The following is a 26521-nucleotide window of genomic DNA, read 5'->3' as shown; positions in this document are numbered from 1 at the left end:
GCTGTGTGGAGGGCTGGAGGCGGACGGAGCACGGATCCCCGTTTTGCAATCCGGGCAACGCCGGGGCTGTGGCGCATGGACCCTGCGGAGGAAGCCCACGGGGGCTCTCTCTGGTCTTTGCCGTTGTTGCAAAGCAAAGAACGCAAACTCACACGCAAGCTAAATCTGGGCCCTGTGTTTTGCCGGGCCCAGTCAGTGTTTTAAAGACTTTCAGGGAGTTATCAATATTCATAAATTGGAAAACACATTTGAAAATTCTGTCCCCTGGCTTCCTTTGAAAAACTGGAAGCGGTGACAGCATCAGCCTGGCATTCTAATAGGACGGCAATCAGCCAGAGCCAGGCGGCGGGCCCCCTCCGCTGGTGCAGCTGCTTCCCTCTGTTCCGCGCCCAGCTGCTCCCTCCCCGGCTCCTGACCCCGGGGCCAGGTGCCCGCGACCAGGTAGGCCTGCACCTGCACCGCGCTTCTCTGTTTTTTTCCTCTTGCGGAGTGACGGCAAAGAAGACATAAAATGCTTCTTACATCCCCATCCTTATCCAACGTGGAGAGACAAAAGGTAGATGGGGAAAGGCAGGCGTTTCTGGAAAAACGGGGCAGAGGTGGCGTTTCTTTAGGACAGTGGCTTTCTAACAGGGGTAGTTTTGCACACGCACGCTGCCATCCTCGTACCCCAGCCCCACCCCCCGCTGATGAGTGACACAGGCCTGGCGTTGATGCTTAAGGAGCCAGAAGAGGAAACTCGGTGTCTGTCCTGGTGGGGCGGGGGTGAAAACACAGAGGAAAACTCCGACATCCGTGTGGCCTCCGTGTTTTCCTTCTCTCCCCGTTTGCATGTGTGATCCTCATAAGCGCCCTGGGAGAGGGTGCTACTCCCCTTGCTTAGCCGGGGGCCACCCAGTCCCCTTGTTTTGGGCCTCACAGCTTGTCAGTGACAGGGCAAGGCCCACGGCAGAGATGCGGCAGTCTGTTCTGGGCCCAGTTCCCAGCTGTCGCTTTGATCTGGTGAGGCAACCCACAGCCCCGCCCTCCCGTCCCCAGTGTGCGCTCTCGGCCCGAGCCCAGTGCTGCCAGCAAGCACTGGTCCCAGACTGATCGCCGATCCCCTGTGCTTGCTTCCCCTGCAAAAATGAACCTACTGGAGTGGGGCAAGAAACTGCTGTCCCCAAACAGATGGGGACGCAAGAAGCAAGGTCAGGCAGGTGATTCGGGTTGAATCCAAGAGACGGGCACAGTCAGTCCCCGCAAGTGTCTCAGCTGGAGAGGGTCAGCATCCAAGCCTAGGGCAGAGCGATTCAGCAGCGGAGAGCTGAGGAGGGCTCCAAAACTCGGGGGTGGAAACACCTCATTACTCATTCCTTTCTATCCATCCACCCGTCCGTGCATGCATGCATCCGTCCATCCCTTTGCCCTTTCGGCACATATTTCTGGAGCGAGATGCGGCCTTCAAGCAAGGTTTGCGGCCCCCATCCGTGTGGGAGCAAAATCAAGCTCTGGGATTTGCAGCTCCTTGATCTCCAGCCACTTACTTCCCACTCCGAGTTTCCTGATCAATAAAAGGAGGGGGGAGGCTTTCCATCTTGCAGAAGGGAATGTGAAGATTAAAAAAGATCTCCTTAGCACAGACAGGCCTGACTCAGACTCTCGATAAATGTCTCCCTGACTCCATCCCCCTTCCCACGAGTACCACGCGGCTCATACGTGACTCCTCCAGCTCACCGAGGCGGGGAGAACAGCTTCCGGGGCCACCTTCCGGCTCAGCTCACGTCACAGAAGACCCTGCTCTTCCATAGAACCAGTTCTCCCCGGGAGATTGGAGGGTCGTTCGTAGACCGCACATCACATAAGAAGCGGGATGCAGGACAGCCCACCAATCAGCAGGAAGCATGCGTGTGACGGACGTGCACATGAATTCTCACAGCTGTCCGACCCTTCCTCCTTCTTATAGATTCCAATTTGACATCTTAACCCCTCAGGGGCACCCCGCAGAGGCAGACCCACAGCTGTCTAGGGGTGGGGGGTAGGGGTGGGTACTCTCTCTCATCAGACACTCATTACGGACCCTGGGGCGCACACAGCGATAAACTGTTATTTCAAGTTCCCCCTGCTGGAAACCCCGTGGCCCTCTAACAGATGGCCTTCAAGAAGGAGCTCGGCTGGTGCAGATGCGCCCGCCTGTGTGCCTGCCAGTGCCTACTCACCGAGCTTGTACCACATATCGCGGATGGAGAAGCCGATCAGCCGCCTCATGTCCCCGTACCTGAGGAGGGGCACAGAGAGTCTGCCTCAGGCACCGCCCCCGAGGTTCCCCTGAAACTCCCCCTCCCGGAGACCCAAACACGCCACCTACTTATTCAGGATTTTGTTGTACTTGGCGTGCGAGAACTGCTCCAGCTGCAGAGAATCCTGAGTGATGAAAGCCACCGCCAGATGAAAATAGTTATTCCACAGCTGTGAACGAAAGGGAACAGGGACGACAGTCAGGGAGCGGGCCTGAAGTGGGGGGGCATAGTCAGTGCTGGGTAACCTGAATCATTTATGAAGGCGGCAGAGGACGGGAGCAGAACCAGTTTAACTCGGCACACTGCCATTTGCCAACCGGCGCTCCCTCCGAAATGAACATCCCGGCCCCCTCGAGGACAAGGGACGGGTTTCTCCAGGCGCTGACTCCAGCCGGCCGGCCCCTCTCTGACCGCAGGGTCTGGGCCAGGAGGAGGGTTTTAGGGCTGATTTTTGCTTTGCTTTGCTTTGCTTCATTTTGTTTCGTGAGAGACCAGTAACCCGCCCCAGCTGGGTGTCCTGGCAAGCTGACTCCTCTGCCTCTGCCTCAGAGGGTGGTCGGGGACTCCGGGCCTCCCCGGAAGTCCTCCCGGAACTTGCCCGGCAGCTCCCAGGACCGGCCAGCACCCGTTCTGTCTTACAATGGTTTGTCTTCTCCTTACCCTGAGCTCAATGTTTTCAAAACGTGGCCCCAGGCCAGCAGCACCACCTGGACACTTGTCAGAAATGCACGTGCCCTGGCCCCGCCCCAGCCCCACCGAGCCAGACCCCAGAAAGCTGTGCGTTTACACATTCTCTGGGCAATTTTGAAGCTCCTTTGAGGCTGGGAACCACCGAGGACCCAGCTTAGATGCGGGCTTGTCCTAGTTTCAACATTCACACGGTCTGCTGGTGTCAAATGCAAGGACTCAGACTAGAAGCCACTCCTCTGGCTCGTGGTGAAGCAGATGACAAAGGATTCAGTGCGTGGCAAGTGCTCCAGAGGATTAGCAGCGGTGACTGTGGCGGCACCGATGCAGGCTACAGAGCCCGAGAGGTGGAGACCTGCACCCGGGCGTTACTGAGCCTCGGTGAGCCCGTCTGCAGGACAGGCACCCTCCGCACCCACTGCGGAGGCTGCAGGAAGGATGCCACGAGATGATGTGTTTAAAGGGCACGAATCTCAGTGAGAGCTGAAAAGCACTTTTTAGCCTTACTGTTCTTTTCATTAGTCTAGTGATTCCTTTGGGACCAAATCAAATAGTACAGCCGGGCTCCTGGGGTACTCAAGGGCAGTTATTACAAGATGCCAAGGCCTTGCACAGAGCAGGTGCAGGACAGCTTTGCTGGACAAAGCCCACCCACTCTCAGCCCCCTGCCAGCGCTGCAGAGCAGGAGAGGAAGCTGACCGGAGAAGCCACCCGCCATTAAGAACTTCATCCTTAATTCAAAGATGTTCCTCAGTGGGTTCAGGGGCAAGACGAAGTCAAACGCAGCTCCACCCTGGATAACAGCGATATCATTGCTTTCCCATGGGCAACACGCTCCAGTTTTGGAAAGAAACAAAACAAACATTTCACTTTTTCCCATGGGCCAGGCACCTCCCTCCAGCTGTCAACACTACTGAGCTGTTATGAGTTCCATTGTACAGATGAGGAGACAGAGGCTGAGCTGGGTGTGAGCCCAGGCCTTCTGTTTGACATGCAGGACTCTTTCCACGCGTCCCAGTGGTCAGTCTTTGGCTGAGGACGTGTTGATGCATATTTAATGAATGTCCATGGGCCAGCCGCTGTCCTCATGTGAGGCCAGGGCAGGGCTCACCCAGGCCGCAGCCCCTGCCTTGAGCCGCTCACGTTCTGTGGAGGGAATGTGCGTTCTTCCCCCGAAACCTACCTATCTCCCAGAGTCCAGAGAAAGACCAAGCCACTCTCGGGGTACAGTGACGTGACCTCCTGGTTTGTGGCTCCCACGGTCGACTCTCCACACAGAGACCAGAGGACCTTTCAAAACAAGCTGGGCCCTATCACTCCCTTCCTCGAAGCCCTGCAAATGCTTCCCCGTGACCTGAGAAGCAGAATCCAAGCCCTGTGTTTCCACAGCAACGGGGCTTACCCAAACACACAGTGAGGGGCGGGTCCCCTGGGGTCACTCCACTCTTCCCTCCCCAACACCCCCGTGACCCGCAGGGTTTGAAAATGTGCTCCTCCGGTCCGCGAAGCCCAGATTTTACACTCCTGCCCATTTAGGACCAGGATATAAATCAAAAAGCCAGGAACAGGGAAAACCTGGTGACCAGATGTGGAAAGAGTCATTTTGAAGGTGAGAAATGCGTGATTTTAGGGGATTTCATCAGACCAGTCAGGATACAATAGGAAGTCTGCACAGGACAGAGTAGGTGGCATTGCTATGGATTTTGAGAGCAATTCCAGAACCCCTTCCTCCCCCACCCCGCCCCACAATCTGGCAACACACAGATGTGTCGGGTCCAGCCCAGCCTCTTGCCCTCCTCTCTTCTACCCGATTCAGTCCTTCAAAAGTGTTTTCTCTGTCACCTCATTCCTAATTCTCTCTTTTTAAAAACTGAGGTATAATTCACTTATCACAACGTTCCCTTTTTACAGTGTATAATTCAGTGGTTTTTAGTATATTCATGAGGTAGTACAACTACTATCAGCACCATCTCATTTCAGAATGGGTTTATCGCCCCCAAAAGATACCTTTGACCCGTCCGCAGCCTCCCCCCATCCCTCCCTCCCCCTCAGGCCCTGGCAACCACGCCTCCACTGTCTGTCTCTGCCTGGTCTGCCACTTCACAGAGGTGGGGTCAGAAAATACAGGACCTTTCCCCCAGCCGAATGTTTTCAAGGCTCACCCACGTGGGCATGCGTACTGGTGCCTCATCTCTCTTTATTGCTGCGCGCTCTTCTGCCACACGGATGTACCACGTTTTTGTTTGTCCACCCATCCAGGGATGGACATTCGGGTTGTTTCCACCTTGTGGCTGTTGTGAATCATGCTGCTGTGAACATCTACACACAACTTCTTGCGTGGGTGCGTGTTTTCAGTTCTCTGGGGTACAACACATACTTAGGAGTGCATCTGGCTTTCTTCTGGCTTTCCTCCTTGAAGATCTTTGTGGGCCACAAGACTGTCGATCTGGGGCCTCCTTTTCCGAGTGGATCAGAAGTGGCGCCCCCCAGAGCCTCACCCACAGCCCCTGCCGTGGGCTCTGTGGGACCGACTCTGGAACGGAGGGAAGGCTGTCACGGTCAGTGGCTCTGTGCGATGTCTGAGAGGCGAGCCGTGGCCACGGCTCGACGCTGCTGGGCACGCACAGTGCCTCCTCAGCCCTGACCCTTCCTTGACTTTGCTCCTGAAGAATGGGACCAAGTGCACTTGACCTGGCATCTCAGGCCTCGTTCATTCTCCAGAGCTTCTGCCCTCAACCAACTGCCGCTCTGGAGGGCTGGTCCGCTCACACTGCACAGACACGCCGCGAGCATCTCGGCACCCTTCCTTGGCTCGGCTCGCTGGGGTTCCCCTACCCACCCACCGCGTCTGAGTCCTGTTCTTTCATCAGGGCCCAGTTCAAGGTCCACTGCCTTCGTGCAGCCTTCCCTGATTGCAGAGCAGTTGGGGTCCACGGTCCTGCACCTGGCCTTGGGGTCCACCCACTCTCCGGGACAGGATCGCCCAGCGGTTAAGAGCACGAAGATCAGGGTCTCACAGGCAAGGGTTCCAGCTCTTACTAGCTGGGCTGTCTTGATCGTACTTGACCTTTCTGAGCTGCACTTTCCTTACCTATGAAATGGGAAGCATAATGGTAACCACAGTAAAGCACTGTTACATGTGCCGGATAAAGCATGAAGGCACCCACCGCAGGCATGGTGCCTGGCAAATAGTCTGTGGGACGGTGGTGTTGGTGGTGGAGCCGGTCGAAGGCAGGACACATTTATTTGTGTGCCCTGCCTTTTCCAATGGGGAGCCCCTTGAGTACCAAGGGTCCCCGTCTTTTGTGTACTTGGGTCCCGAATGCCGTATTCAGCACAAGAGCTGGAGTGCAGCCGGGTTCCAGAAAATATGTTATTTCTTGATTACCGTATTGTTAGAGAAATTCTCCAGTTATTTCAAAAGGTCTCGGATTTTGCTTCCCTCCCTGCCCCAAGCTGCCTGGCGGCGTTTCTGCTGACTCCCCGGCGCGGCCGGCCCGGAGAAGCCAGAGGGGATTTTGCAAAACACACGGCTCCCTGTTCCCGAGTGGGCGGAGGCGAGGTGATTTTTTTGATTGGGAATTTAATATTTTGAAATCACAGGCCAACAGAAGGTTAGAGCTGGAATAAATTTCAGGGCTCTCTGATGAAATGCCCGTATCTCGCAGATGTAAACAGTAAAATGCAGCCAAAATCATACGGCTATGAGATGTAACCCGAATTAAGTAATTTTTAATTAACTCTAAAAAAAAGTATAAAAGTAATACCCATATAGTAAAAAAAAAATTAGGCGGTAGAAAAGATTAAATAATAAAAAGTTATTTCCATCCTATCTTGCTTGAACCCTCATTTAATTTCCCAGAAGGAAATCCTAACAATTTTCTGGATATCCTTCTGAAAATTAATATATAAACCAATATATATATATAGACATCTTTTAAATAGCCTGCTGTACTTTCCTGTTTTCTCACAAATCTATCTCGCAAATGTTTCCACACGAGCATACGGATCTGCTTCATCCCCTTTGATTGCTGCATGGTATTCTGCTACGAGGAGGTGCTTTCATTTGCACCCATTCGGGAAGTCGTAGGCGGTCAGCCTGACCCCGCCTTCTCTCCTCTTCGCAGCAGCGCTGAGACGACGTCCTGGTTCCTACGCCTTCCCGCAGAGAGACCGCTCTGCAGCATCCATTGCTAGGGCTGCCTGTGGTGGAGGCGCCGGGGCTCTGCTGACGTTTTCCGTTGTTTTCCTTGTGTGTTTTCATGGACACTCTCGGGTCGCCTTCCGGGATTCCACTCCGGTTTCCAGCTCCGTTTTCACGGGCCAGTCACCCTACAGCTTGGAGTTTTTGTTTCCTCGCCTGGAAAATGAGGCTGATCGTATCTAAAGGGGTTAGTTATAAGGACGAAATGAGGCGGTCGCTGCCTGGTAAATTCCCACCGGGTCTCGTGATCTCGGTTCAGATGTCACTTCTAGGAAGCCGTCACAGCTCCCCCAGGCCGAAGAAGGCCCACCCGCCATTCCCCCGCATCACACCCTGTTCGCAGGATTTACGATGCATTTTGAGTGGAACTAATTATGTCCTGTGTCCTCTACTGGGTGTAAGCTTCATGCAGGCAGGAACCTCATCTTTTAAATCGCTTTTCCCAGCATCCAGTGCTGCGTCTAACCCAGCACGTGCTCCAGAAACATTTGTTGAATGAGTTCTCTAATGAGCCCCTTGCTCTGCAGGTGCTGTTGGTAAATCCTCCTGAGAGACTCTGAGATTTGCATTATTATGCCCCCCATTATAGACAGCAGGAAGCTGAGGCCCTGAGAGGTTATTTAACTTGCCCAGGGTCACAGTGCTGCAGACTGGTAAAGTTCATCTTCGCTTGACCCCAAGTTCATCTCCCTCTATAACTTGTATTCTCTCGCCACTGGGCTCTGCTAAAAATCACTCTCCTTCTCCTTTCTCAGTTTCCTTTAGCCTTTGTTGTTGGTTAAAGTTTCTATTGGTTCGTCTGATGTTTTACAGCCTGGACAGCAGAGAGATCGAGGATTTTTTATCTTATTAGATTTTTCCTAACGGCCTTGAGTTATCATTTGCCCCAAATTCCAGGTGGGGAAAAAGCGCCCAGCAGCAGGTGCCATCAGCGCGGCCTCCCCTGAGCTACAGAGGCGCAGCTGTCACGCCTGCTCTGGGGATACGGCTGATTCTGGGGGTGGGGGTTTGCAGATGCGGACTCGGGGTAGGGACATCGGGCCAGAGGTTCTCTAGGGCCTCCAGCTGAGGCAGGCAGGGCCCCGAGGAAGCCACCCCAAGCACGGGGCCATCTTCCTGCCTGGCGGAGGTGTCCCACTGTGGGCCTCCGGGCAGGTGGTGCTGCGAACCTCTTCAAGGCCTTGGTGAGTGCTCCTCTCTTTGTGCGCCTTCTCGCACTATTTTATTTCATTTTGTTATTTTATTTTTAACATCACTGATTACATTTCCCGTGATACAACAAAGCCTGCCCCCATGCCTCCTCTAATGGCTAGGAAGAAACTTCATTTCACAGGCTTCTCCAGTACAGATTCAAAAATGATCCCGCCCTGCCTGGGTAGCTCAGTTGGTTTAAGCATCATCCCCCTATACCAAGGTTGTGGGTTCGATTCCCAGTCAGGGCACATATAAGACTCAACCAAGGAATGCATAAATAAGTAGAACAATAAATTGATGTTTCTCTCTCTCTTCCCCTACCCTCCTCTATCTCACTAAAGTTAATAAATAAAACATTTAAAAAATAAGTATTACTTTAAAAAAAAAAGCCGATCCCAAGGGGGTCTGGTGCCCAGAAGCTAATCCAGAGACGCCTCCAGGCCAAGGCTGGAACTGCCAAATGCAGAGGCACTTAGAGCTTCCCAAGTAGAGAGACGGACCTTAGCAGCCACCAGACAGCCGCCCAAGGCAGAAACAACTCTCCTGGAGCCAAAGAGCCCATCCGAGGTGTGACCTCTGATTCCTGGGCAGATCAGAGTTTCCTGCGTGGAGAGTCTGAGCCTGCAGTTGCCGTATGGCTCTCTGTCCCAGGCCCGGCAAGAGCTAGCAAGGACAGGCCATGTGTCTGGAGCTAAAGAGAGCTGCCCCGTAGCTTCCAGAGGCAGCATGTTTCTAAGGGACAGTCCAGGAGACTGGAGGAGCCTGGGCTTTGCAGACAGGCCTGAACCCTAGCCACCCCACTGAGTACTCAGAGGACCTATAATATTCATCAGTATTCATAAGTTAATATTGATGAAGAGAGATCAACCACTTTTCTGGAGCTCAATTTAATTCATCAATAAAATGGGTATATCCCAACCTAACAGGGTTATAATGAGCATCGGAATGTCCTAAGTAGATGCGTGATAAAGGTTAGTGACCTTCCTTGAAAGCCTGGCTGCTAGAAGACGGATTTACAGCCCACTAGCCGGACTCCACAATCCTTGAGGGCAGGGCTTCGAACCCCTCAAAGCCTGTCGCAGCAGCCCGACCCCACGAAAATTACTCCTAAACAGAAATGCTTGCCGAGTTGAATTCCACAGCCTCACTTGGTATTCCCTGACCATGCAAACGGATGTGAATGCCAGGGCCTGGCATCCTGAACGGGGCCTGGAAATGCAAATTATTTTAGCCCCAAGCGGAAAACATCATTTGTGTAATTCTCAGGTCTCGTCACCTGCAGAGCGGCACCACAGAGCTTCCAGCTCTTGCCCTTTGAATCACAAAGCCACAGCTCCGGAAAAGACATTTGGGATAATCTCATTGCCCTGGTCCCTCCTTTGGACAGCGGGCTGCCAAGGCCAGCAGAGCTTAGTGATGGATGCGGTTCCTGCCGATATTAAATGCATAATTAATGAGCCCGTAAGAAGAAACAAGGCATGTTCCAGGCAGGGTACAGAGAACAAATCCATTCTCGCACGGGGTGAGAAGAACGTGGGCGGAGGACAGCACAGATAAGGCTGAAAAAATGATCCCGTCCGTGAGGACTTTTCAATAAATATCTATGGACGTCTCATTAGAAAGGGAGACATTTCATTCCACAATGCTGGCCACTTTCCCGTTTTACGCAGCCCCGCGAGTCTGACAGCCCGAGGCAACGGCGCCGTGACCAGAGAGGTGCCTCTCTGCTCTCCTGCTCACCGAGAACTGACGTGTGGGTTCCCAGGCCTGACACGTTCAGGACCATCATCGTTACCACCATCGAAGTGGTAACAATTAGTATAATTATAATGAGCTACCATGTTCCTGGCACTGTTCTGTGCGCCTCATGTGACGATTCGCTAAATCCTCCCAGCAGTCCAAAGAGGTGGCTGCTATGAATGTTATCACTGGGTGTGGAGGCAGCTGAGCCACAGAGAGGTCAAGTAACTTGCCTAAAGTCACACAGCTCGTACACACCCTAGTCCATGTATGAAACCCCCACTGCTCTGAGCATCTCTCAGGTGCAGCTTCTCTTTCGGGAAAACAGGATAAAACCTGCAAGAAGGGCCTGAAGGGACGCTGAGCTTCCCTGGGACCAGGGGGCAGCTCGGGAGTCAGGAAACCAGGTCCGAGGCTGTGACTGCGGGCGCCGCAGGGGGGTGTGGACAAACCAGCCAGCGGTTTCACGGCCCCAGCTCGGCCCAGCCGCTGGCCCCTCAGTGTACTGTTCCGAGCGTGGCCTCATTGACTTCCCTGAACACACTCTCAACCGGAGCCTGCGGGAGCCTGGGCTACAGCGCAAGGGGATCGAACATGTGTCCCATTCATACAGCCAAGTGACACGTTCTGTTCCCAAATCGGAGGTTTATACGGCCACCCGGATGCTGCTGCCAGGCAGTCAGGACAATGCGCCGGTGAGGCTCCATGTCTGGCGTGTGACCTGCTGGCTCTGTGTCCCACTGCTGCGCGCTAATCCCGACTCTGCAGTGACTCGCTGTGTGACCTCAGGCTATCTACTCGTCACCTCGGAGTCTTAGCTCCCGCATCCTTCCGGCAGAAAAAAAAAAATACGAATAGGCACTAAGTCGTAGCGGTACGGATGGAGAAGATGGTGCCCATGAACGCTTCCCGCGGGGTCCTGTGGGATGTGCGGGTCCTGTGGGATGTGCGGGACTCTCATCACAGGTACAATTCGGGTTGTCGGGCTCGAGTGCAAGGTGGCGGGAGAAGATCTTATCCAAATAGAACGATTATTAAACACGTAGAGGCTGGTGCTGTCCAGCGGAGTGGGCCTCCGAGGCCTCGGCCCAGGCGTGATCTTCCCAGGGAGGCTTGCTGGGTGCTGGTGCTGGGTTCCGGAGGCCGGGTCTCTGCACTCACGCAGCTGACCTTCTCCCGGAGGGAGGAGGCAGCAGGTGCACGTGACAGGAAGAAAGGTCACATCTGGTGCTCGGAAGAGACCACAGCGGGCTAAGTGGTGACACGTAATGCCCGTGGGGCTGGCGGGGCCCTCCGAGGGAGGGAGTCGGGCAGCGGAGGCCCCTTTGAGGGGGAAGTATTGGAGAGGGTACTGGGGGGCTTACAAGGGAATTCCCCCAGCAGGCACGTCAGCACGTCCCTATGAAGGGGCAGGGGGAGGTATTACGGGCATTTGCAGAAGAGTCAGCTGGCATGGATGCAGCCCAGGCCTTGCCTGAGGGGCTGAGCTGGCCAGAGGCCAAAGCCCAGGTAGGGACTGACCACCCCTGTGAGTGGGCAGAGAATGCCATTGCCCCAGGTCACCAGCTGCTCCCTAAGCTGGCACTGAAGGAGATGCTGTGGACCAGGGAACCCCCAGCCCAGGATCCCCTATGGGGTACTCTCTCTCCCATCTCCAGCCAGAGGCAGCAAACTGGACTTTTCCACAAGGCTTTCGAGAGTTGGTGCTTCAAGAGCCCTGGCTGGCGTAGCTCAGTGGATTGAACGCAGGCTGGGAACCAAAGTGTTGCAGGTTCGCTTCCCAGTCAGGGCACATGCCTGGGTTGCAGGCCATGGCCCCCAGCAACTGCACATTGATGTTTCTCTCTCTCTCTTTCTCCCTCCCTTCCCTCTCTAGAAATAAATAAATAAAATCTTAAAAAAAAAGAGTTGGTGCTTCTTGCCTGGGTTTTGAGCAGATGTCACTGTGCTGGCCCCAGGGGCATGCTCGAAGGCCCTGTATTTCACTGGTCACCCCAGGTCTTGTCTGAGCTCACTGAGAGTGACTTCTGGAGGAATCAGGGATGTACCTGAGAGCTCTGTTGTCCCATGTCTATGAGTGGCTGCCTTCACAGGCTCCGGTGAATAGAAAAGTAAGAAAAGGTGTGAACGGTGGTGCCTACTCTGACGACGCATGGGTTCAAGTCTCTTCTTTAGCACGAGATTCATTGTATAATTACATTTGCATATGTTGCTCATCTAACGACTATTGCATCAACAGCCCAATTCCAGACCCTGACACTTCCCACCCTGCCCACCCCCTGTAGGAGCCGCCAGAGACATGGGCACACCCGTGAGTGCACTGGGACGTGTCCCATGAGCACCCAGTTTGAGAGCCCAGAGCAGCCCTGCCAGGGTGCCCGGAGCCACCCCAGGGCCCCCTACTCACCTGGAACTCGAAGTTCGTGTGTTCTAGGAATTTCTGGTTCATGATTTCTGCAAACTTGTTGATAGCTCTCAGGAAGACCCTGGAAGAGGAGAGAAGGTCACCAGGTCATCTGAGTGGTCTGTATCAGGCACCCCTCCCCTCCCCCATGGTCCAGACAGAGACCCCTCAGAGAGGGTCCCGAAGACCCAAGGGAGAGGTCAGCTGGCCCACCTTAACACCTGCTCACACTGTAGACCTGGGGCCACGTTTGCCGTGCAAGGACTCTGAGACCATCTGTTTGACTTCCTTTAGAAAATCTGCACTGCCTTTTGTTTAAACTATTACATGCTCAGGGCAGGAAATGCACGCCAACCAGAAAGACAGAATTTGCCCCCTTCCTAAACAAACAAAGACACACCACCAGATCCCATCCTCTGCAGTAAACCATTGTTGACATTTTGATGGATGCCAATGGTCTCCCTGGACATGCACGCACAAATGCTGTTCTACAGACCCCACCGTGGTGAGTGGGGCCAAACGATAAATACTGTTCCACAGCCTGTCTGTTTCACTCAGGAGTACATTGTATGTTCCTTTCATGCCAATGAATTCAGATTTACGAGGTCTGTCCAGAAGGTATCCGTCCACGTAATATGAAAAATAGAGACATTTATTGAAGAAGATACAAGATACGAGAAACACTGTGCACAGGACAAGGATGTCTCAGTCCCTTTCAAAGCAGGCACCTTGGGGCCTCACACAGTTCTCCCAGTCGCCATCAGCTGCCCTGTTGTATTTTCCTGAATCTCATCAACTGTCTGAAATCTCTCCCCTTTCAAAGGTGATTTTAGTTTTGGGAAAGGCCAGAAGTTGCAGGGCACCAAATGTGGGCTGCAGCGGGGGCTGAGTCACCTGGGTGATTTGATGTTTCACCAAAAACTCTGCGTGAGACATGAAGCATGAGTAGGCACATTGTCGTGGTGAAGCTACCAACCACCAGGTGCCCATAGCCGTGGCCTTCTGAATCATCCCAGTAATTTCCGCAGAGGAATGTTCAAGCTTAATGCAAAATTGGATACAGATTCGTTGCTCTACTCACTCAGTCATTGTGAGTGCGGGGCCACACAGTCAGCACACGGGTTCACTCAACAGCATCTACCCCCCCACTGACTAGTACAGTGAAGTCATCCTTGTTCACGCAGGCACATTCCAGTCCACTCTCCTTGGCTGCCAGGTTACATCAGTAAACCGTTATCATTATACTAACAATGACTGGGCTTTTCCCAGACAGATCTCCGATGCCGTCCCTTTTCATCGCTGAAAGGCATTCCACTGTGTGGCCGAGTTACAGTGTATTTAATCAGTCTCTTAGCGCTGGACCTTCCTGCTGTTCCACAGCCTTTTTGGTTACAACAGCGTGTCAGTGATCACCCTTCTCTGCGCCCCTTGCGCCCGCTACACACACACCTCATCCCCCGTCTTGCCTCAGAGTGGTGGTGCCGATCAAATGTCATGTACATTTCACATTGTGGTTCCTGCAACGTCTTCCTGTCTGTCCCTTCCTGTCCTTCCTCCTGCCACGCCCTGCCAGCTGGTCTTGCAGCCTCCTTTCTCTTGTCCCTTCAACCTCAGGAGTCCCTTGCCCCACAGGACGGCTCCAGGCATGTCAGTGACCCCTGTCAAAGGCTCCTGCTGCCCACAGGGTCAGTGCAAACTCTCTCTCTTGACAGTCGATGCCCTCCTTGATCGGACCCCAACCTTCTTTTCTAGACTCATCTCTCACTCTTCCCTTGCGCTTCTTTCTGGCTGTTTTCTGAGTACACAGCGGTGCTCTTCCTCTGTACAGAAAGCTCTCCCTCTCCTTCTCTTCTCTTCAGGACAGTGTCTGCGGCATCTCCCTGACCCCCAAAGGGTACTCATTGCAGCCCCCCCCCAGTAGCCATCATGGTCTAGGATGACTCATTGGGGTCGCTCAGTAATGTGTCTGCTCCACTGTACTTTCTTTGGAATCAGAGACTCCCTCCGTGATCTCATCTGCTCTCCAGTCTGCATGCCTCTGACCCCCAACGTCTGTGTCTTCACTGCTGGCCTCTGCCCAAGCCCGGCTCGCCGTCCCTCCCAGCTCTGCTCTGCAGCCTCGACTGGATGGCTAACAGGCACCTCGAATCCACATGTCAACAACTCTGCTCCCGTCAGCTGTTCTCCTTCTGCAGCCTTCCATCCAAGCTAGGGACAAGTCCACTCTTCCAACTGCTTAAGGCGGGGGGTGGGGGGAAGATGGGGAAACCTCTGGTGGAATCCTTGACTTTTCTCTTTCCGTCACATCCAATGCTTGGCCTGTCAGCAAATACATTCCGAATTGGGCTCCTTTTTATCACCCCACTGCCACTGACCTGAGCCCAGCCCACCTCTTTCCCTCCTGGGTGTGTGCAGTCACCTCCGAGGCGCTCCACGCCCACCTATGGCCAAGTCTTCGTCGCGTGTGTGTGTGTTTGTGAAATCCGAGAGGGCAGCGGCCAGATCTTACCTGTACAACAGTCTATAACTTTTGACTAACAGTGGACAATCAATACTTTCTCTGTGGAGTGGCTGATCCAGGGAAAATGCCCATTGATCTACCCGAGACTCAACGTGAAGTCGATGGAGGAAGTATTTATGTGAAGGTCATTGCTTTGGGTAATAACTAAAACTCAGTGCCGCTTGGGAACTTCGGGGGGACTGTACGGAACGCACTTGCACATCAGTGTGTCCCCTTCCCAGGGGGTGAGGGAGCTGCGCTATTTATCCACTAAAGCCAGCCCCTCCCTGGCTGAGTGTGGCTCTCCGTGGCCATTACGTCCCTGACACTGCTGGCCTGCCCCGCGGCGGGGCCGAACACTCCCCTGCAGCCAAAGCCCAGAGAATAAAAGAAGTAGGAAGCCTTCAGGATGCATGAGAAATGCCCGCCGAAGCTGCAAGTATTTTGGGGGTGGGCCAAGAAAGTGGGTAGGGCCCCTACAGCAACTGCTAAAGCAGACATTGCTTGTGGGGAACCCTCAGGTGTTCATTAAACACTGAAAAGTTTGTTGAACAAAGAGGGAAATGCATCAGGATCACAAGATTTGCACACACACACACACACACACACACACGACTGGATATAATTTTTGGCTTTGCCACTTCCCCTGGGTGGGTTTGGGACTTCTGAATATCGCCTCTGATGGCTCGGTTTCCTTGCTTGTGAAATAGCAGTAATGCAACCCCTTTTCACGGGGAGGCTGCGGGGTTCAATGACAAATGCACGGTGAGTGCTGACCGAGCACAGTGCCTGAACCACACTATCGGGTGACACGCAGTGCCTGCGACACCGTGCCTGGTGACAGCAGGAACACGGCAGCTGTGGCCACTCCAGAACCCTTCGGGTCGCTGCCTTCCTCTCCTGCAGGCAGGGACTGACCCCCAAATGCACAGCCTGGGGACAGGGGACACGGACAGCCAGGTACCCGTTCCGAGGCAGGCAGGACCGCGGGAGGACAGGAGACAAGAGTCCCACCAAACCCTTCCCCCCATCAGGCTGCCGAAGCATGACACGCCCTTGGTTTTGCTCTCCCGTCATCGCCCATATGCCCTCAGAGGAACGTCTGTATTTCCTCCTCACAGATCAGCATCTGACTCCCCAGACGGAAAGGCGCTGAGTGGCCGTCACGTCACACAGAAACATTTCAGACTGAGATGTGAGGCCGACACGGGGAGTTGTACACGTTCCTGGCGGCGGTGGCAGTGTAATCCATGGGTTCTGTGACGGCCTTCAGTTTGACTGCCGTCCTAGCCCCGTTTCCGGCTCTCGAAGGCCAGCGCAGTAACCAGAAACTGACCAGCCCCCTGTGCTGCAGGGGGCACCGGTGGCCCAGAGCATGTGGGGGACAGCTTGTCGGGGCTCCTCTGTCGCTGTGGATTCTGCTGCAGCCACACTGTGGGAATCGGAATGTCATCTAACTTCGGTTTCCCGTGTTTGGGTTTGGAAAGTAGGTCTTCTTCTTCTCTTTTTAAAAGATGATTGCACTTAAAGGCTAAGCACTAATATAGTGAAGAGGGTTAGAATATAAAAAAATACACTCATCTCTTTCTGGGAAAAGACTTTTAACACTTTCAACAGTGAACTTGAATTGTTGAAAACAAAGGTCACGCTCACTTATCAGCCTGACGCTTCGTGCATCTCAGCCATGATGTGTAGCAGGCTCGACAAGGTCAATAACGGTCACAGCCACAGTCACCGAGAGTGTGCTCCGGGCCCAGTGCTGGGATCCTTCCTTCCTTCCCTCCTTCCTTCCCTTCCTTTCCCTCCCTCCCTCCCTCCCGTTTTTCCTTCCATTGTCACAGTAACTTTCTCAGTTAGATCTTATTTCCATTTGAGAGATGTGACTTGTTTCCATTTGAGGGATGGGGCACTGACATCAGGCAGACGAGCTACACACCTTGCTGAGCTCAGTGCACAGTGAATGTGAGTCGCCACGTTGAAAAATTATTTAAGAATTTCAAGGTGGGCGGGCCCCGGCTGGGTGGGCTCAGCTGGCTGGAGCATCGTCCCATACAGCAAAAGGTCCTTGGTTTGATCCCTGGTCAGGGCACACACTTAGGGTTGTGGGTTGGATACCCTGTCGGGGTGTGTACGAGAGGAAACTGATGGATGTTTCTCTTTTACATTGATGCTTCTCTCTCCCCCTTTCTCAAATCAATAATATCCTCGGGTGAGGATTAAAAATATATAAATCAATAAATCAATCAGTAAATAAATTAGAAGGTGGTGATAACAAGGCATTAGACCAAGCGCGGGACCCTTTAGAACACAGGATCTCACGTGGCTGCACAGGTTGCGTGCCCAGGGAGCTGGCCCTGACATACGGCTACGGAGGCACCTGCATCTGACCTGTGATGTGGCCTGGACCTAATTTCCACCTACACTTTAATCATTGCGGAGCCAGCCTCCCACCTGCATGATGTGAGCAGGAGAATCAGGTCAAGGTTAGCCCAGGCTGAGAATTCTGACATTTTGCTGCTGGGCTGATTTTCCTCCTGCTGCCATAAGCGTGAATACACAGACAGACACTTCTTTTTGGCTGGATAAACCTCTCCTCCCCTTCGCCGGCCCCTGAAGCTGGCCCCAAGAGCCCTGTGGGCAGTGTGTTTATCAAGTCACACGGCTGGGCACTTGGGCACCCAGGCAGGGGACAGCAGCTTTTCAGAGGACAAAAGAGTAAGGGCCAGCTGGCCCTGGTGTCAGCTCAGAGGAACACCTAACGCAGAACTCTCAGACTGCACTAACGACAAAACTTGGATATACAGAAGTGTTCGCAGCCTTCCCTCTTTGCCTCCCTCTAGAGAGGATTCTTCTGCTTCTGCCTCTTCAGTGTTCCCCGCCCCCGCCACCCCCTCGGCGTCCGAGGTTCAGAACGAGAGTACTCAGAGAGGCACAAAACTCCTCGCTGGTGCAGAGTAAAGGGCTTTTCATGGGAAGGACTAAAAACGAACATAAGAAGCCAAAGGAAAGCGGTTGGAGGAGGGCGGGCGAGGAGCCAAGGAGACCCGGTTCTAAAGGAGTGTGTGGAGAGGAACTGAGAATGAGGTTCTGGGAGGGGCCTGCGTCCGCCCTGAAACCTGAGAGACGCCGGGAGACAGGGGACTGGGGAAGGGGGACATTACAAAGTCTGGCTGCATTTCATCTGGTTGAAATAATATCATCTGAGGGAAGGCATTAAAGACTGAAATTGCTTATAATTACTTTGATCTCATGTCCGCTTGGGCTATGGGGGATCCGAGGTGCACTTGAGTTACACTGGGGTTCTTGGGATGTTAAGAGGTATCATACATACACATGGAGACATACATGTATGCATGCACAGTTTCCACGGGCAAACCCAACTGCGAGACGCTCTCACCTGAACACTCGGCTAGAGAGTCACACGACACAGGAAGGGCTTGGAGAAAGCCCGCAGCACAGAAATCTCGGCACAGCCGTCTGATCCCATGCTTCCCACACTGCCTCTTCCATATGTCACAGCATGTATTGCATCATTTCGGAAAAACAATTAAAATAATATCATCCTGATCAGGCTGACCTCAAGCTCTCCTGCCGCCAGGGTTTAGGGAAGGAGTCACAGACACAGTAGGGTATTTGCACTGGCATTTAAGGAACGGAGATGGTGGGCAGTGGCCAGTGCGGTATAGGAAAAGGCACGAGGAATAAAAAGTTTAAGGAAAAAAAAACCCCAAGAAAGTTCAAGAGCGGTGAGGAGTTTCCTGGGGTTTAAAAACAGAAAGAGAGGCGCTAATATGCTTCCATTTCTTCTCAGCAGGGAGGAACCTCCCCACCCCACCCCCGGCAGCGCCCTTTAGGGTGACCGCCGGGGCGCGTGGCTGGGGGAGGCGGGAGGCAGCTCACCTGTTCTGAACCATGCTCATGGCCATCCAGTCCCCGGGGTACACGTTTTTCCCAATGAGGTCCTTGAACATGATGAATGTCTCCATCAAGAAGTCCTGAAATAGTTAAAAAAAAAATCCCCATCATACCTGTCATTGTGTTTTATAGGGACAAAGTGCCCAGATCTCGTTGGCTGTTTATATTTTTTCTTTGTGATTCTATGCAGGGGGGGCAGGGAGGACAGGGGCACAGCTTCACCAAGTAAGCCCAACGAGGCCCACAGCAGTGGGGTTTTAAACGGAAGCGTAATGTTGCTTACTGAGAGACTGCTGCACAAATACAATGGAGCGTGAATGTGAGCTGCAACAGCGTGCTCAAAATAAAGCGCTATCAGTTCTGTCTTTGGGAGTAAAGAGGCAGATGCATCCACCGACGTGGCAATTTTATAACCGTCTTCCCAAATATGTATTTGAGAAGGAAATAATCTACATTATGTGAAAGCATCTCAGGTCATTGAGCAAACAAACTGTTATTAAAATGAGCGCTGAATTAGCGGCACTGTAAACACAGATAACTCGTGTGCCACAGACACGGGCGTGGGCCAGTTAGGGGAGACGCCGCAGGGACCCTCTCCCTCTCCCCCTCTCGGAGGTTCTCAGGGGACCTCACGCCTCACATCAGACGCTGCGGTGGACCCGAGGTGCTCCCCGTCTTTGGAGAGCACAGACTCAAGACCGACCCGAGGAGCAGGAGCCAGAAGCACTGCCAGCGGGGCGGCCCCCCGATCTGGAGGAAATGAGGCCACGCCGCCTTCACCTGTGCGCCTCAGGTAAGACTTGAAATCCATAGGAAACCCGTTCAGAGCTTTCCTTAAGCTCGCAGTTTTCAAATTATTTTAACAGCCGAGTTCTTTGTTCCAAGAACATCTTACCTGGAACCTAACCTATGAAAGAAGAAGGGCTGTGGATGAAGACAGAGAGAGAGAGAGAGTGTGTGTGTTTACGGTAGAGGAACAGTGGGGCTGGGAGGAAGAGGATTCGAGAATCACTGCTTCATACTAAATTGCAAAATTCTGGGAATTTGATCAATTCCTTCCCAGCAATCTTTGCTCCTAGGGAAAGCAGCCTCAGTGCTTCCACAGCACGGGGCCAGCGTCTTCCTCAAAGGGCTACTGTGAGAGCGAGGTGGACACTGTCCAGGTGACGCTTTGCACGGAAGGTGCTCATTGCGTGCTCAGTGGTGACGATGGCAGGTGTTGGGATTCATCCCTGATGTCACGTGGGGAGGTGTGGGTGTTGTCCCAGGCACCTTCCCTTCCTGTGGGGAAGGGGAGGGCCTCTGGCTCGCCCCCGTAAAGCGTGGCTTCCGAATGTGATGATGGAGCATGGGGGGGGGGGGGGGTTGGAGCCGAGGTTCATGCCCTGCCTCTGCCCCATGTCAGCAACGCGGCCGGAGCGGGCAGGCTGCAGGCCTGCAGAAGGGGGCAGCAACCCCTGTGTCGTGCTGCTGTGAGGCCGGATGAGAAAGTGTGCGTGTTCACCACGTAGAAACTCCCTTTCCTACCTTCCTTCCCACCTTTCCTTCCACTGAGGATCAAACAGTATGAAGCTGGTCTTCTTCTTCCCACGTCCCAAGACACAGAGAAGCTGAGGTGGCGAGAACCTGTGTTTTTAAGCTTCACTTTTGTTTTATACCCTGAAAGAGGTTCCATTTCTTGCCCATCCCACTCCAATAAGGAGACTCTCTCCCATGAATGAATGGATGAATGAATGATGGAAAACAATTGGCTTCCTAATGATTCCCTTTTCATGGGACATTCTCTGAGGTTTGTCCAATTCTGGTGCCTCTGGTCTCTCCAAGGGGAGTTGAAAGTGAGCCCCAGGAGTGGAACCCATGACTATGGCAGTAGAAAGGAGACAATGACAAGGGTGACCACACTGAGGGCAGAGGGACTGGCACCCCCTGGGACAGCCCAGGCTGGGCTCTATGTGGATCAGGCCATCTGCTGCAGAAGAAGAGACCCACAGGCCACAGGCCACAGGCAGACAGCCCTACAGCAGATGAGTCCGAGAGGCTGGACGGAGAAGGGGCTCAGAGGCCAAATTCCTCCATGCGCTTGTTTTCGTACTGAAGTATTAGCTGTCTTCTACCGAGCACGTAACATCTCAGAGCTACTGTGCTCTCCCTTGACCCCTTTGCTGTGACATGAACAATACCAGCCCCACTTTACAGAGGAGGAAAGTAGAGTTTAAGAGAGGTTGAGCTGCCCACGGTCACACAGCTAACTGGCAACAAAGCCTAGATTCAAACCCAGTTGTGTGACTCAAACACTCACGTGCTTAAGCCCCCAAATGTCCACGATTCACCAACAAATGTCTGTTGAACCACATCTAGACTAGACATCTGAGTCTCATCTCTGGCACGGACTGCAGACACGGTCCAGAAGATGTGTACACGCAGAGGCGACCACATGGTCATGTGTGTGAAGCTCGACTCACGCATGCTCAAGGCCCACAGCGGAGGCCTCCTTGCCCCGGTCTCTTGAGAACCAAGAGTGTGACGTGTGCCCCTCACGCTGGCCCCCGGCGCCCCACAAACTCACCACAAGTTCGGAGCTGGTCTGGAAGGTCTCGATATAGAAGGAATAGTGCTGGTCGCTCATCTGGTGTAAGATCGCCGTCATACACGCCACAAAGTGACTCTGTAAGAAATTTAAAAAAGGCCGTGAAGTAGTGGAGACAGGACCATGAGATTTATTTTCTCCATTTCTTTGACCCCAACCATCCCAGGCAAGCATAAAAATGCCCCCCAGGGATGGAGGGTATCCCCTTCCCAGATCATCGTATGCAACTTCCCTGTGAGGAAATGCTCTTTCTGGCTCTTTCATCAGCTCGTTCAGCCAAAAAGCGCTCACGGAACACCTATGGTGTGCCCGGGACTGCAAGAGGAGCTCCAGATACAGAATAGAGGGCCGACCCATCGCCTCTCCAGCTGCTCAGCACTGGGAAAGGGCCCCTGTGCTGGCGTCGGGAGAGCCAGCCACATCGACATCCTGGGGAGACAGTGGAATATGTGGTAGTCTTACATGTCTAAGCCCCGGTGCTTCCATCTGTAAAGTGGGACAGTGATCCACCCACGGACCCCAACCGGGGTCTCAGAGGAATCCAACGGCTCCTGTGGCGCTTCACCCTGACGTTCTCTGCAGGAGGATCAGTGGTTGGGCCACCAGGGACCAGCCCCTGTTCGGGGCCATGGAGGATAAAAGAAATGAGAAGAGGTGGTCTTTGCTCCCCAGGAGCTCGTGATCTCGTTGGGAAAGTACGATGCACATCCGTGAGGGGAAAAGTCCAAGACCCTGGACCCGGGAAGCAGACCAAGCACCAGAGGGATTCAGATCAGAGGGAAATCAATGCAAAGACTTGGAGACTCGGGGGGTCTGGAAGGATCTGTGGGACTAGAGGAGCAAGCACCACGCCCCTTCCTGCACCAGAGCCCGTTACCACACCCTGTTCTGCTTTTTCCCTCCCAGATGTCATGAGTCTGTACCGGTGCATTTTCTGTTTGGGCTACAAGCAGGATTTGGGGAGACCCACCCTGGAAGCCTGGCAAAGGAAGTAGTGACCACAGATCCATGGGGCGGGGGCAGAGGCCCCCTGAGACTATCTCCTACGAGACTCCACCGGGGCTGCTATCTTAGCCAGGGAAGTCCCACTAGGCTGGGTCAAGGACAAGGTTGGGGCAGATGGGCGGCTGGCGGACACACGGGTTTCTCCAGGGAACGGTTAAAGGTGTCGGCTAGAATGCTGCCCTGGCGGGTGGGCTGGAAGTGCTGCATTTGAGCCGAGAACATGGGTTCGGCATCACAAACTGCTCTTGCTGTTAAAAACAACAATAACACTCACACACACACACACCCCACAAAAACAAAAAGAACCACCCCTTCTTCCTTTGTTAAAAATATAACACAGATGAAACCGAAAATATCACAAATATAAACCAGTGTAGCAGCGGAAGAAGAGCCTGACGTCCCCAGAAGCCCCTCCCGTCCTCCCCCACAGGACGTCTTTAGGGACGTGAATGGGCCTCAAGTCCTCACGCCCGAAAGCAACCCCCCAAACAAGGATTCTCATCTGCTTCCAGGTTCTTTCCGATCGGGACGTCAGGGAGAGTGTGCGTCCCCAGCCAGCCAGGCCAGCTACGTAATCAGCGGGGCTCAGGATGAAAGGAAAACACAGAGTCCCCGATAAGAAATGATTTGGAATATCAGGACACACGCACGGCCCTTTGGAGCGCCAGGCCAGGTCACACATCGAGAAGCCAGCCCTGCCTGCTAGTGACCGCCACACACACCATACATGTTCCAAAAACATGCCAGCCGGCCGACAGCACAGGGCTGGGGCTGTCCGGAGTAGCGGAGTGGGCACTGTTGATGGGGACCTTGAGCTTCTGCCCTGAGGGGGTGTGGGGGGGCACCACCTGGACCATCCAGGGAGTCCAATGCCCTCTCCAGCTCAGGCCCCCAGGGGGTGGTGGTGAGTTTGTGAACTTGACAGTCCCTTTCAGACCAGAGTGCCACAATCACTGCTGACTTACCCAGGTCCCCCTCACACCAAGAAACAGGCTTTACCATTCATTGTTTACCCTTCCGGCCAGGGGCGATGCAAGAGAGGAGAAATCTTAGAGTTTGAGAGTGCTGTGTGTGTGTTTGTGTGTGTGTGTGTGTGTGAGAGAGAGAGAGAGGAGAGAGAGAGGGAAGGAGAGAGAGAGAGAGAGAGAAGAGAGGGAGAGAGGAGAGAGAGAGAAGGGAGGGAGAGAGAGGAGGGAGAGAGAAGAGAGAGAGAGAGAAGAGAGGAGAGGAAGAGGGAGAGAGAGAGGAGAGACGAGATAGAGAGAGAGAGGGGAGAGAGAGAGAGAGAGAAGGAGAAGAGAGGAGAGAGAGAACAGGCGGATAGGAGAGAACCGAGAGAGAGAGGATATAGAGCGAATTAGGGAGAGCGAGAGGGGGGAGAGAGAGAGAAGGAACTACTGTTCCCCTACTCCCTCCGTCTCCTCTCCCTCCCTCCGAGAGATTCAGCCCGTGGCCGCTAGAGGTCTTTTTTCACATGGTAGCAGCCGTGCAGTTTGTTCGGCTTTTTATTTATTCCTACGTGAGCAGACCCACTACACTCCTGGCATATAAACAGTGAAAATTACAGCGTAAAGGACTTCTTATTCCTTGGGTTGGAGTAATTCCGCTGCTGGCCAGAGCCGGGCTCGTTTTGCGAGGAAGCGGGGACCTCCTCTGCAGGTAATTCCACTGCCTCAAGGTAAGAGGTCTGGCTGGGTTTTATTTTTTCTGATCGATGATCCCGTGAGAGAGAATGCTATCGCCTCTCGGACAATAGTTTACTTTGAAAGCTTTGGCATCAGCGAGTCCCGGGATTTGAGCTCCGTGTGTGTGTGTGTGTGTGTGTGTGTGTGTGTGTGTGTGTGTGTGTGTGTGTGTGTGTGTGTGGTGTGGTGCTGTGGGAAATCCACCATTGTCAGAACCGCAGCCTGCCCCAAATGCACGGAGATGGAATGCTTGTTATTTCCAGTGGCTTGATTTGAATTTAAAGGGGGTAAAAAAAGGAAACCAGAGAACCCCGGGTGCTCAAGTTCACTGGCATTGCCTTGAAAAGGCTGCATTGTCTTAAGCCTTGTTTGAGAGAAACTTCCATGCTTCCTTTTAGAAGAAAATAACATTAAATAAAAAGGGGGAGGGGGCTCCGGTGCCCAGCTACAGAGAGTGACCGTGGTATGAAAAAAGCATTCTCTTTTTATGAGCACTGGCTCGGGGCGTTCCGGTTCACCGGTCAATCAGAATTACTTTTACCGGCTCGTTCATTTCTTCGTTCTAACTACCACGTAGGAACACCCAGCCGGGTGCCTTTCGGTAGTGTGGTGTGACTGAAGTTTGGGCAAGTTACCTGCATTTGGCTGCTAATGACAAATACCAGTGTTCCTCCCCCCCCCCCCCCCCCCCCCCCCGGAAGCACCCTGGTTTCTAGCATGGTGTCTACCTTAGGATCAAATTTTTCAGAAATCGCACCACTGCGAGTGACTGCTTCGGGAAATGGCATGAGACGCCAGCAGCAGGTTCCTATTTAGAGAAGCTCCTCCAGGCATTTACATTTAGAAAAAAAACAAAAACAAAACAGAACAAAAAAACCCAAAGAAGCCTCTGTCACGTGTAGATAGAATGACAGAATAACATCCTGCTTTCCTGCTGTGTACCCCTTCAGTACTATCCTCAACACGGTAACTCCCCCTCTCGCTGCCTGCCCCTCCCTCTCTACGAGTTGGAGACCCCACTTCTGTGTGCACTGTGATTCCAATGTTCAGAAAGAGGGACAGGAATTGGGTGGAGGGGGGGAGGGCGATGATCAGACTGCATTTGCCCAAGCAACTCAGATACTCTAAACGTTGGCGTAGCTCAAACTTTATCGTGTAGGAGCCCAAACTCCCCAGCCCTGTCGGCAGCATGGGAAAGCCTTGAAACACTGCATGGGGAAATGGTGTGTGGGGGGGAGGGTATGGGTCCCCTGCAGTCCGGGCTAGGGAGAACCCCCCTCCTTCCCGGCCCGCGCAGTCCACTGTGTAGTGGACATGTATTTACTACCGGGGCATGAGGCAGCCACTCACCCATACCCGAGCAGCATGCCGGGCGTCTGGGTGGGAAATTGCTTCTTAAAACAGAATATCAGGGGACTTGCCTATTAAACCCCGGAGAGAAACAGTATCCGAGGCACTGGCACAAGCCGGCCAGAGTCACCTCGGCTCCTTTCAGGGAGGTTTCAAATGTAGCTAATGAATCACAGCATGAAGACACACGGTTTGAAACTAGGTCAAACGTGTGAAAATAAGTGCGATCCTCACAGGCTCTCGGCCGATGGGGGGGCTCCTTAACGCCTTGAACAGCCGGCTCATTTCCCCTATGGAAGCCCTTTGAGTGGTCCCAGACCATCAGTCCTCTTAATTAATTCAGCCCATCAGTACGGGGCGGGGGGGGGGGGGTCTTGCCCACCTGGGAGGGAGCAGAAGCTCCAAAGGCAAATAGGCAGGCTGTCTTCGCTGTGTAATGGCAAGAGAGAAAAAGAAAAACCCAATATTGTGTGATTAACGTTAATTAGGTAGGAAACTAGGTGACTGTGATTAGGAGAGGAGCCCTCCCCAAATCATTCTACTCTTTTGCATAGAATATCATCATCATCATCATAAACTGATAGAGCGAATCTATTCAATCACCTCTCATGCAAACACACCTATGCTCCCGGCAGGACCCCTGCAGTGCCCCATGAACCAGGAAGAGGCTATCCGTTTGCCCAGCCCCGGAAAACAAACGAAACTGGGTGGGGGGAGGTGCTGGAGGGGGAAGAGGCATGGTTGCTGCGAATGTGTCCCCCACTCACCTGAGATCAGTGGGTGTGAAGAGATCGCAGAGAGAGAAAAACAGCCAACTTTACTATGCGATACCAGCTGGTGACACGTTGCTATAGTAACTTCAAATAATGTGCAAGACCAAAATAAAATAAAATATAGAAGGCACCAACGAGAGGAGATGAAGGAAAGTTTGCATGCCGAGGGAGGCTCACAGGGAGATGAAAAGTTCTACC

At 53.3% G+C, this 26521-nt stretch overlaps 2 protein-coding genes across 3 annotated transcripts in view; one reads left to right on the top strand and one right to left on the bottom strand.

Moving 5' to 3' along the window:
• The window catches only part of DOCK2 (dedicator of cytokinesis 2), a 362016-nt gene that overhangs the window by 55988 nt on the left and 279507 nt on the right, over positions 1–26521 (bottom strand). The window contains exons 28-32 of the mRNA XM_036013875.1: positions 21490–21588; positions 18909–19003; positions 12512–12590; positions 2348–2448; positions 2199–2257 (exon numbers count right to left, since the gene is read on the bottom strand). Coding sequence (XP_035869768.1) covers positions 2199–2257; positions 2348–2448; positions 12512–12590; positions 18909–19003; positions 21490–21588 — 433 coding nt within the window. The remainder of the gene's footprint in view (positions 1–2198; positions 2258–2347; positions 2449–12511; positions 12591–18908; positions 19004–21489; positions 21589–26521) is intronic.
• The window catches only part of INSYN2B (inhibitory synaptic factor family member 2B), a 102034-nt gene continuing 99396 nt past the window's right edge, over positions 23884–26521 (top strand). For both annotated transcript variants that reach the window (XM_036013878.1, XM_036013876.1), the window contains exon 1: positions 23884–24193. The gene's annotated coding sequence lies outside the window, so the exon portion shown is untranslated. The remainder of the gene's footprint in view (positions 24194–26521) is intronic.

Source organism: Phyllostomus discolor, chromosome 13 (genome assembly GCF_004126475.2).
Source record: "Phyllostomus discolor isolate MPI-MPIP mPhyDis1 chromosome 13, mPhyDis1.pri.v3, whole genome shotgun sequence".
NCBI classification, from domain to species: Eukaryota; Metazoa; Chordata; class Mammalia; order Chiroptera; family Phyllostomidae; genus Phyllostomus; species Phyllostomus discolor.
This window is presented reverse-complemented; position numbering and strand designations above follow the sequence as displayed.